Source organism: Misgurnus anguillicaudatus, chromosome 11, assembly GCF_027580225.2.
Source record: "Misgurnus anguillicaudatus chromosome 11, ASM2758022v2, whole genome shotgun sequence".
Classification (NCBI taxonomy): Eukaryota; Metazoa; Chordata; class Actinopteri; order Cypriniformes; family Cobitidae; genus Misgurnus; species Misgurnus anguillicaudatus.
This window is the reverse complement of record NC_073347.2, coordinates 9,881,878-9,894,211: the sequence shown is the minus strand read 5'-3', so window position 1 is coordinate 9,894,211 and position 12,334 is coordinate 9,881,878. Positions and strand designations below refer to the sequence as shown.

The 12,334-nt window shown below is 40.0% G+C and overlaps 2 protein-coding genes across 2 annotated transcripts in view; both read left to right on the top strand.

Moving 5' to 3' along the window:
• The first annotated feature begins 330 nt into the window (after positions 1 to 330).
• LOC129416711 (hydroxycarboxylic acid receptor 2) lies at positions 331 to 8,944 on the top strand. The gene is made up of 2 exons (XM_055171076.2): positions 331 to 765; positions 4,776 to 8,944. The coding sequence occupies exon 2, from the start codon at positions 4,784 to 4,786 to the stop codon at positions 5,759 to 5,761; it is 978 nt and encodes a 325-aa protein (XP_055027051.2). The 5' UTR covers positions 331 to 765; positions 4,776 to 4,783; the 3' UTR covers positions 5,762 to 8,944.
• Positions 8,945 to 10,192: 1,248 nt separating this feature from the next.
• The window catches only part of LOC129416563 (hydroxycarboxylic acid receptor 2), a 31,084-nt gene continuing 28,942 nt past the window's right edge, over positions 10,193 to 12,334 (top strand). Inside the window, exon 1 of the mRNA XM_055170890.2 lies at positions 10,193 to 10,629. The gene's annotated coding sequence lies outside the window, so the exon portion shown is untranslated. The remainder of the gene's footprint in view (positions 10,630 to 12,334) is intronic.

Below are 12,334 nucleotides of genomic sequence, written 5' to 3'. Positions count from 1 at the left end.
CCCATTATGGGATGCAAAACAATAAAAGTTGGGACACAGACTGAAGCATGGTAACTGTGGCTGTAGGGCTAAAGTAGATTATGGGTCTTTTAACTGTAAATGGGGAAAATGTGCTTGAAAGGCTCACACACTCAAGCAGACTGGATCCACTTTCATTCACTGTATACGATAACACAGAAGCGCTGCCAGTTCCTCTGAAAACCACAGAAGGTATACAAAAATATCAGTGTCAGAATGACTCCTGTGGGTGTATATACTGTACATTCTCTCTCCCTTACACACACACACACACACACACACACACACATTCTGGTTTCCATGTTTTGTGGGGACATTCCATAGACGTAATGCATTTTATACTGTACAAACTGTATATTCTATTCCCCTTACCTACCCCAGTCCCTAACCCCAACCATCACAGAAAACCTTTCTGCTACTTCACATTTTCAATAAACATCATTTCAAAGAAATAAAGTAAGACATGATTAAAATGAAAACAAGAAACAAATATGCAAAAAAAGAAAAGATAGAAAAGGTAGTTGCTGCAAGTGTGAGCATTTCTGGGATGTCTCAGAATTGGCTTAAACTTCATTTTCCCCTGTGATGTCAATATGACTAAAAGGGGAAGTGTGCTGTGAGGCAAAAACTGGGCTGTTGCTGTCCTCAGACCAGAATTCTGCATTTGGCCTGAGGCAATAATCTTCACACTCTGCCTGCATCTCACTTTTCTTCTTGAATCAGCAAACCACTCCGGAGTCAACTCGGGTAAGTGTTGTTACAGAGATGTTGTACAGTACATTGCTTGTAGAATGAAATGAATTTAAAAACTACATCTGAGTTTGGGACATATGTTGGATCTAATCCCATATTTAAAATGAAATAGAAGATTACAGTTACAAATTATAAGATAAGAAATATAAGCTACAAACTTGTTAATATATTAAAATATAAACTGTGTAATGATCTATACACTATAAAAAACTTTCTTTCAACAAAGATAATAAAATAAGTTGTTTTAAGGGGGTCAATGTATTATTTTGTGTTTACTGAATGAAATAAGCATAATCATCCTGCTATAGCAAATATTATTTTGTTGACTGGATATTTAAGTGTTTGTCCAAAAAAATTGCTCAACTTGCCAAACTGAATAATCTGAACAAACAATGTGTGTTCAGTGTAAAAGGTGGCACAGCAGATTAGCGTGCATCACTGTTGCCTCACAGCAATAATTTATCTGGTTTAGACAAAGACTTTTTCTGTGTGGAGTTTGCATGCTTTTTCTGTGACATTGTGGGTTTACTCTCACAGTCCAAAAACCTGTAGGTTAGCTCGACTGGATATACTAAACTACCCTCCACTCAATTTGTGTGTGGATTATCTTTATGGATAGATGCTGGAATTGTGTTTATACAGTCGCAATCCTTTTAGTAAGGAGGACTTACTGTAAGTCACACTAGTTGAGTGACTCAGGAATTTGCTTATTTCCTAATCAGTTTAAGTTGGTTCAACTTGATGGTTAAAGTTGACATTATTCAGTAAATTAAGCTAGGTGAAATACATCACTCTATAGTTGAGGCTTAAAAAAGCTGTGCAATAAATTGCCTTGAAAATTTAAGTCAACTGTTTAATGTAGGGGTTTGACAATTAATTAGCTTCTGAGTACAAATCGTCTTGGTTTCGTGTGTAACCCTCGTGCCCTAAATAAAGGGAATGGAGACGTCACGTCGTAACAAGAGGCAGGTGCAGTACAGAATCAGCTATTTTTGCTTAGAAAGCAGAGCATCCAGTGCCCGGCCAGTATCAGCAGTGGAACAGCAAACTGTGGCCAAGGGACGTGACGTCTCCGTTCACTTTCTTCAGGGAACGAGGGTTACAAACGTAACCAAGACGCTCCCTTTCAGTTTGTCACTACGACATCAGGTCGTGACCAACAAATTGGGAATCCCTACCAAAGCGCTACTGAAGCTGACACTTCCAGTGCCTGCGTAAACCTTCTGTCTTCTATCTTAAAGAGGCGTAACTAGGGCTTTCTGCAGAAGGCCGGTCACTACTTGTTCCTAAACCCACGATAGTGAACTAGGCAAACTGGGAAGCGAAGCCTGCTTGGGCGGAACTAGGAAATGCTGCGGAACCCACCCTAAGGAGCAGCGCTTGCAGGTTCACCACCTGGTCTCTGAATGGAGTGATGGGAACCTTGGACACATAGCCGGACCTGGGTCACAGAGTTACGCTTGATTCAGCAGGCCCAAACTGAAGGCACCATTTGTTGACCCAAAATGCATAGAGATTCCCTATCCTCTTAACGCCAATGCGAAAAGCCTTAAAAGTTTCATAGAAAAAAACTAGATACTCGCAGTACGCTGAGGCTCGAAGGGGGCGACCTGGAGGGCTTTCATCACCACAGACAGGTCCCAAGGAGGAATAGAGGGTGCGAAGGATTTAGCCTTCGTGCACCTCTTTAAAACCAGCTGAACAAAATTGCATCGAAACAGGCCGCTCCACTCTCGGGATACCAGTGTAACCCTTAGCCCCCCACCGTCAAGAGAGGTGAGGGGTGATGGCTGATACGACCGGTTCTGGGAGGATTGTGTCAACTCATAATGCACCTCAGGGACTGGTGGTTGGAACTGCATTGTTCTAGCAGTCCCGAAGTACCAGTCATCTAAGCGCAATGGTTTGGGTGGTGGAGGCTGTGTCAACTTTAACCCGAACGGCGTGGCTGCCCGAGTGAGCATGGCAGTCAACTCAGGGTAGAGCGCAGGCTCTGCAGCCCTACCTGAAGGAGGGAGCAGATTCGAGTCGGTGTCCGAAATTGATGGCCCCCCTCCGATGTTACAACAAACATTGAGTCCTCGGGAGGACCGACGGATTCCAAGGGTGTCATAGAACACGCAACCCCTGTCTCCATTGGAACCTCAGGCTGCAGATCAGGGTGCTGAGAGCTGCTGGTTGTGCCAGCAGAGCGGTTCAGCACTGTTATATGCACGTTGTCCTTCCGGAGCTTCATGGCTGCTTTCTTAGCGCCGGTCTGCAACGGAGGGGGGTGGCGCTTCCGGAGAAACGCCGCCCAACTGCACAAATTCACAAGGCACATGTTCTCATATATGGAACATGATCCCACGTGAAACACCGTCTCAGCGTGCTCTAACCCAGGCACAAGACACAGCGATCTTGTCCGTCACAAGGATTCATGTACGTGCCATATCCAGTAGTAGCACATGGCCAGAATGTCATCCTTAAAAAGACGCACACAACCATGACACGAGGGAACGTGTGTCTTTTAAAAAGACGAAAGTTCAGACTATTGCTGCTCTTTTAGGGAAATTCACTATTTAGATGTTGTGATGAGCTGATGAAGCATGCAGGGGAAAGGCAACGAACACACTCAACTCAAAAGCAGTAAATTAAAGAGGTGGTGCTGTCCATCCAAACAACTAAGACACATAGAGAGTTTTCCGAGCAGGATAGAGAGAGCTTCTCATATGCAAATTACTACTGGTTTACAAAGCGGAAAAAGCTGATTTGGTACTGCACCTGCCTCTCGTTAGGCAAATGCAAATACCTGCATGTCAAGTTCATTGGTGTTTTTGAAGTTTCTCGAAGCAGACTGGTCTCTCTAAGCGAGTTCCCAATTCGTTGGTCACAACGTGACGTGGTAGTGACTGACTGAAAGGGAAAAAAATCAGTTTTGAGGTGTTTGGGGTTTGTGGAATCGGTTTAAATTGAGTGGTTTGGGTAGATATTTAGTTTATGGTAGATGGTTTGGTTGCACAGCATGATCACTTAGTCTAGTCTAAAATTGTTGGTAACACTTTATTTCGATAGTTAACTTTTGACATTTTACTAACTACAAGTAACTTTGCAACTTAAATGTCAACTACCAGTCATTACAGTATTAGTAGACTGTCTGCTTAATTTCTGCTAGCATGACCCCTCTAAAGACATTATACTAACTATAAGTTCTTTGCAACTACATGTCAACTTATTCTACTTACCCAACCTCTAACAGTCTACTTATAATCAAATGATAATTACGCAGTTGCAAAGTTACTTATACTGTAGTTAGTAGAAAGTCTGAAGTGGACAATCAAAATAGTGTAACCAAACTGTTCCTTTTGCAATTGCCACAAAAGCCCGGAATACACTGCACGATTTTTGCCCTCTTATAAAATCATTACCTTATCACACTGTGCGACATGGATCGTTTAAACTCGGGTACGAGAGGCATGTAAACTGTACGATGATGACATGGAAGCTTCCGCAGCAGCGTCACACGTTGCGCAACGTCACCAGCATGCGCTCGTGGTAAACAAATACTGGCGCGCAGGTCGTAGCAGCAAACACACTGTGCGGTGATCATGCCGAATTTCTGACACTGTCAGAAAACTATCGTAGGCTATCTTTGGACGCAAGACTGGGAAAACGGCCGTCTTGGAACCTCTCTCACTGTACGACATAGGACCACCGATGGAGAGCCACGATCACCGAAATCGCAACGATAGTTTCACGATGGCAATCTTTCGTCTGGGACAGCCAATAGTCGTGCAGTGTATTCCGGGCTTAAGATAAAGGTATGCTTCCTCATATGCTTCAAACCTTATGCATATCAACCATTATTTCTACATTTCGTCCGTACTTGAAAAAGTTATGTCATTATACTTCTACCTATTGTTGTAACTGATGCCATTTTGTGCTAAACTGACATTTCTGCACTGACATTTTAAACAAGGAACAACAATCCTGTGTTAAAACTAAACTTTAAACTGTATTTTCAGAAACTACAATGACATCCAACATCACTGAACATCACTGCAATGTGTCAACTCAACATTTGGTTACAAACATTCTTCCCACCGTGCTGATCATCGAGTTGTTACTTGGTCTACCTGGCAATGTTATGGCATTGTGGATTTTTTGCAGAAATATGCAGTCTTGGAGGGCTAATGTCACATTCCTGTTCAATCTTATTTTGTCTGACTTTCTGCTCCTCTTGAGTCTACCCTTCCGCATCGACAACTTCATACGTGGTGAAATGTGGGTATTCGGCGACGCCTGGTGTCGGATAAATCTATTTATGCTAGCTGTCAACCGATCAGCAAGCATTGCCTTCATGACTGCCGTGGCTTTCGACCGCTATTTTAAAGTGGTCCACCCGCATCACGTAATCAATCACATGACTTCAAAACAAGCAGCCTGTGTTGCCTGCTTCATCTGGGTGGTTGTGATAGCCCTGAGGATCCCTTTACTGGCCAACAACCTCCTAATCACAGAGAACAACAACTCTTTTTGCAGAAGTTTCAGTAATTATGAAAACCCTTCACTAGGTATCCAACTGCATTATGCTGTGTTTAGCTTCGAGTTTTTCGTGCCTCTAATACTCCTCATCTTTTGCTCCCTGCGTATTGCCTGCATCCTTCGTTCTCGACAGATGGACAAAGACAAGAAGGGACAAAGAGCGATTCGGACCGTCCTGGTTATCGTTGGCGTTTTCATCTTTTGTTTCTTTCCCAGCATTGCCACAGGGTTGACTGCCCTTCGTTTAAAAGCTCTTGGAGAAGCTTACTGCAATTCTTACAATCTGACCTCTCAGTTTTTTGCTATGTCCATAGCATTCACCTATCTAAACAGCACTCTGGATCCGGTCATCTATTGCTTCTCCAGTTCTATATTTCGCAATTCATTGAAAAGAACTGTAAACCGGACTGGCTTCTTACAGTTACAGCTCAGCAGACGGGGCAGCATGCAAAGTGGCAATGACTAAGAGATAGACTTGGATTGGACAGGAGAAATGTTGAATAAGGATTGAATGCGGTGTAAAGTGCATCGCTTTATTTGTTTGGGCTATTTGTTTAGAAAACATATCAAGATTTCTATTTCATTACAATACCTTGGGGCTCAGGCCTGGAACACTCTGGATGATTTTCGAATGTTAACCAATGGGCGACCACAGACGTTAAGAGCAGTAATTTTTAATAACATAATCATCAGAACGCACACAGTGGAAGATTCGACCAGGCCGTGAGACCCCACACCTGATGACCGTAGTAACAATTTCAAAGTTATGCGAGAATGACTTAAATGACTTAAACATGACTTAAAGGGGTCATAGCGTGAAAATCAGACATTTCCCATGTTTAAGTGCTATAATCGGGTCCCCAGTGCTTCTACCAACCTAGAAAATGTGAAAAATTAGTTTTTTCAGATTTCGCCTGTTTTGTAAGGTTGGTAGCGAGATGAATTACAATACCCCCCCTTAACCCCCTGGGGTCCAAAACGCGGCGCCACGTTTTGACGTGTTTTCTCCTTATCATAGCAGAATCAACTTAAAATACTCCATCATTAATAATCATACCACTTACATGTTTGACATCATTTGAAATTGTGAAGTGTCTTCTTTCATTTGTGTACATTCAAAATAACAACAAATCTTTGTGTCTTTGTCAAATAAAGAAAATAAACAGGGTGCACATTCAGACATTTCTGTCTCTGCCAGCTGTCTCTCAAAACACGTTACAAAATTCAATTAAAACTTACCGAATACTCGTCACACAAACATGATTCACATATCCAAAGAAATCCTGAAATGTCTACTTTTAAACAAGCTAATTATAATCGAAAACAAAATTGTCTGTTTATATAATCTGCATTGAAGTAAAGAGAGTACTGATTTTCCTGGCTGACTTCATCATCTCTAATGTGGAAACGCCCACAGGCAGCACCCGCTGTTCAGATGGTAATTAACAGACGAACAGTTCAAACAATAACAAACAAAGCATAAAAAAATGATCAGATTTAAAGACTTTACCACATGTTTGGATGATAAACTTTACACACACACGTGAGGAAGATCTTCATTTATGTCTGGACATTGAGGAAGAGAAGCGTTTAGCTTTAACGTTACTCAAGAAGAACAATGGAAGATGCACTGGATGTGGATATATTTATGATGTAAGTAATTTATCTTTATTTATATTTGCTATCATGTAATATGCTTATGGCTTGTGCAGTTCAGCCTATAAGCGACCTAATCAGACTGCAAAACTTTTGCATTGTTTACAAACAAGGATGTGTGAACTCATGTAATGGCTGAAAACTGTTACATGCTGTACAGTGCTCCGGCCCTCCAGGGTAAGATTTGGGGAATCCTGCCGTAAAGTGTTAAACACAGTAAACAGGGGCAAAAAACAAAAACCCACAATGGGGCAAAACAAGACAGGATATAAACTACAATAAACTAACACTGGACTAGACACAAGACTATCAAAGTACTTTACAAATGACAGAAGACTAGACTAGAACTACACTAAACTGGGTACTCACAGGAAATATTAAACAACGACAGGCTTTGACACAGGTATCAACATCAATAACGTCAGACGAACAAGCATAGAACAATGAAAACAAGGACTTTAAATAGGGACCAAATGATGAGGACAACAGGTGAAACCAATAGTCAAAGATGACAAGGAAGCGGGGTAAAAGAGACAAGACACTGAAACATGTGACTGGAAACACACATCCAAAGCCACGTGTCCCCACACATAACATGGTACTGTCAGAACCCTGCCACTAGAGACTAGAATCTAAACATGACAAGATTCTGGCAGGATTATGGCAGTAATATGATTTTTATATATTGTTTACATGCAACGAAATTCCATACATTGTGATTTAAACGCGACACTGTTTTATATGAGCGCCGCGTTAATTACGCGGAGCGCAAGTACTCCCGCACATGGTCACCATATGCGATGTGTTTTTAAAGTTCATACGCGCTTACAGAAACGCGTTAAAAACAGAAGCTAGATGATCAGTTGATGGGCATCTGAAACAGTCATCTGAAAACAGCTTTTTATAAAACTAATCACTGCAGATGTTTATCTGAGATGTTCTGAATTTAGTTTATGTACATGATAGTTTATCTGAATGTAGTGCTATCAGTGATATTTACTCATCAGTTATGTACCGGTATGTAAGATTATGTGGTATTTCTGTGGACAATTTATGCTAAAAGCTGTTTATAACTCTCTTACAGGTCTGCATCCCTCTCATCAGTACAAAACTTTGAAGTGGAAAAACAAAGTCAGACTTTTTGGACATAACGTTATATGGTAACATGAGCCACATGAAGTTTACAGCTCTGTTGTGTATCAGTTTCTTAGTTTATACAAGTTAAGTTTTTGAATAGGGTTTGTTTCCAAATAAACTGAAAATGTCCCACTTACCTTCATTTCTATTTTTATTATATTGTTAACTTCTTAATAAACCTCAAACAAACATGTATACATTTATTTTTTCCTCACATTCTTTACTGTAGTTCCCTCTCACATTCCTGCCTCATTATGCAGCTCATTATGCGAGTCTTTTGTTTGCCCAGCTGTCAATCAATCATTCTCGCATACGGCCCCTCTAAACAAAAAGTGTCTTACAATTTCTAAATCAATATATTGTTTTATGTGAATGAGTAGGCAGAATGATTTGTTGACAGCACATATGCAAGTAAATAAGGATGTAGGTGTCATGTTTGGTGCAATCGGATGAAACAACTCAGCATAACAAGGAATGAAGAGACTGGATCGTAGATTGTGTATCCATTGATTGCAGGAGGCACGAGTTATGCATATGGATGTCTCTGCTCGTTCACTTCAATGGCGCGGGGGTGTTGCGATCTCATCTCATTGCAGATAAACAGGTAACAGGAGAAAGACGGTACCTCTCCTGATTTTCATACAGTTTACACCGAATGACAATATCTGTTTTTGATCTCACTTAAATAATTTAAAAGCTGACATTCCAAGCATTATGTAGACATTTATCTTTTGTTTCTATGACAAGTATTCGTTAAGTTACAGTTAATTTTTGTGACGCATTTCTAGGACTTCACTGAGGGAGAAAGAACAAAAAGCACATCATGTTTATTTTCTTAATTTTGCGAAAAGCGCAAAATTCTGTTTTTATTGGGAGTGTACAAAAACTAGAAACTTCAACGTTTTAAATGATGTATACATCATATCTGTATGTCCAAAATCAGCAGAGTAATCTAAGTCTCTTTGCGGAGTGATTGAAAAATAAAGAGTTTGTGGCACCCCAGAGTGTTAAAAAATCTCATAAAATGACCACTTTAGGAAAAACAGATGTTGTGAGAGTTCTTGCATTACACGAAAACACTTATACCATTGCCATAGAAGTACAAGTCTCATATTCTTTCTCAATTTTTGTGGGGTCTTGTTTCAGCTAAGCATGCAACATCAAGTTGAACCATCAATCTCATCTGGAGCAGCAAAACGGAAGTGTTTTTTGGAATAAAAACACATATTGGGCCACGCAGCCACTTGAATCGCACACACACACAAAGGTTGATCAAGTCCTTAATACAAACATCTTACGGTCAATTCAATGTATTTATTAAATAGCTCTAACAATATGACAGGGTTAAAAATAAGATGCTTTACGATGCCATAGATTAAGAATATTTTTTGGCTGAATGGTTTGATGACTCTTTAACATCCAAAGAACTTTTTTGTTTTACAAAACTTTATTTAGAATATTAAAATGTATGTGGGAAATGATTCTTATGAGATCCTTTGACTTAATGGTTTTTTGAGGAACCAAAAATGGTTCTTGAATGGCATCATTGTGACAAACCTTTTAAGCACTTCTATTTTTTTAAAGCAAATGCAGCATTAAAGAAAAAGAAAGTGAAAAGAAAATGAGAAAAATCCAGTTTAAATTCAGTTGCAGGCCGCATCCAAAAAAAGTGTCAGCCATTTCACCATCAATTATTAGACACAGGAATTTTAATTCATAGTGTACTTGTAAAAGTATAGAAATAATATAGCACAGAGATAAATATATCAATGCTTTGATAATAGTTCTCAAAAATAACTGTGTGTTTTAACTTTACCTCAAATCAAAAGGTGACAGACACATACTTAGTCATCTGAGCACATATTTTAACTACACCATCAACTCTATAAACCACACATCTCATTAAGGATTACCACACACCTTAGTTTACATATGAGGACCACAAGGAGGCAAAATTGGCAGGTTTTCATCTGGGTTGAAATAACCCAGGTTAGGTTTATTTATAACCCAACTGTCGGGTTGTCCATATTTGACCCAACAATACAACCTAGCTTTTATAGATTGTAATCAGTTGGTCAAGCTATTTATTCATTATGATTTTGCTGGTTTATAGGAGGACAGCTGTATGTAGTTAAGCGGCCTCATGAGGACAAATCAAAAAATGTACTGGATGATTCATGTGGGAGCAAGAGCCCCTTTAAACAGATAAGATGGTCCGTCATAGGTCAATCTATATTTAAAATCAGTTTATTTATTTTACAAGCAGCCATGCATGCAAACCTCATAAGACATAATATCACATAAAATGTTTGGATTGTACAACTATATAAACAAACAAACAAACAAATTGCGGTAAGTGTGGGCCTTTTGGGATTCCTTAGAATTATCTGACATCTCACTCCCCCTATGATGTCAAAACAAGATAAGAAGGAACGTATTCTGTGAGTTGCTCTCAGACCACAATTCTGCACTTGTGTTGAAGCAATTTTCTTCACACTCTGCCTACATCTCAATCAGGAAACTACTGCAGTCTCAACTCAGGTAAGTAAAAACGTTTGTTGAAATGTTGTTTCTAGAATGGATGTGCTTAAAAGTTGGGACATATATGGGGAGATATACTACATCGAATCCCAGTCTGTGCTCATAATAACAGAATTTTAAATCAATCAAATAATGGAAATACAAAAACAAATAAATTACAAGCTACAAACCTGTTAAATGTAGTAAAATGCATTGACTCTGTAAAACCACAGAGCTTCAACTACGGTTTATGTTCTAAACACCATTTTAGATGTTTTCCCTTTAGTAGCGCTTGTAGGTACAAATCAAATCAGTTGCAAGGGAGCACAGCACTGCGTCATGATTGTTGGAACAAAGGGGACTGCCTTATGTTTGTGCATGGGGTCTGAGCATGTGTGAAAACATGACTATTTATATGCAATGCTAAGGTTGTGAGATGTAGAGACCGTAAAATGCACTTCTCTTCTTTGTCTTCTGAAAGCTGCTTTATTTATGCCGAGCATGAAAGTGTAGTTGGCAAAGACAGTAATCTGAATTAAAGTAATAGGTCACCAATGAAAATTTTCCCATAATTTACAGAATTTGTACCACCCTAGGTGTATGTGACCTTAGCTGAACACAATCAAATTTATATTAAATACTATACGTTTGTGTCATAAATGTCCAACTAAAGGCAAGTGTACTGAATCCAAGTGCAGTTTTATTTAACATAACAAACAGTAAAACAAGAACATAAACATGGCTTGGCTTGGGATGGCGCTCACCAATTTGGGTATCGTTTTAATTTTAGTTTGATACCGATACCAATTCCGCTTATCGAACTTGTTCTTATTGATTCCTGGTTCCGATTCAAATATATATATATTATTCTTGCCACTAGGCCTGGCAAACTCGATTCCTTTTAAGGATCCGGGTTTTTGTGAGTCAATCACTAAAGTGATCCGGGTTGTGTGAGTCACTTGAGTCAGTATTGCTAAATCACCAAGAAAACTCAATACAGACCCACCTTGTAACTGGCTGATCCGCGCGACTCGAGATTGTCAGAACCGGAAACATTGCAGACTCGCAGACCATGGGACTCATGAGACTTCACTCGCTCTACAGATCCACTAACCAGCTGATTCGCGCGAACTGACTCGAGATTCTCACTCAGAGATGGAAACATTGCAGTCTTGAGTCTGCAATGTTTCCGGCAGATCTGGGAATCTGCAGTGTTTCCGGCTCTGACTCGAGAGACAGTTCGCGTGAATCAGCCAGTTACGAGTTGAGAGATTCTCGAGTCAGAGCCGGAAACATTGCAGATTCGCATGTCTCTCGAGTCCGCAATGTTTCCGGCTCTGAGTGAGAATCTCATGTCAGTTTGCGCCTCGCGCGGATCAGCAGGTCTCTCGAGTTTGCAGTGTTTCCGGCTCTAAATGAGAATCTTTATGGTTGTGCCGTCACATTTGAATTTACCCTTCAGGCTGATTGTATGTCTGTTTACTGTACACTGAATACGGATCATACCAATCGCTATATTAGCTCAAAATATTGTTTGCCCTCAGACAAGTGTATCGTTCTTACAAAGTTTTTAAAGACATTTATTAACCCACTGGAGTTTCTTCTGGGATGGATATGCTTTTTAAAGCTTCAGAAAATCAGGCACAATCCGAGGGCTAGACAGCCTAGGGGGGACTGTGTACACAGCAACATGTCATTGGTTTTTAAGGATTGTAAAGAGAGGTTA

What these genes read in the sequence shown, in the direction of transcription:
- LOC129416711 (XM_055171076.2), top strand. Translation starts at nt 4,784, where the DNA reads ATGACATCCAACATCACTGAACATCACTGCAATGTGTCAACTCAACAT.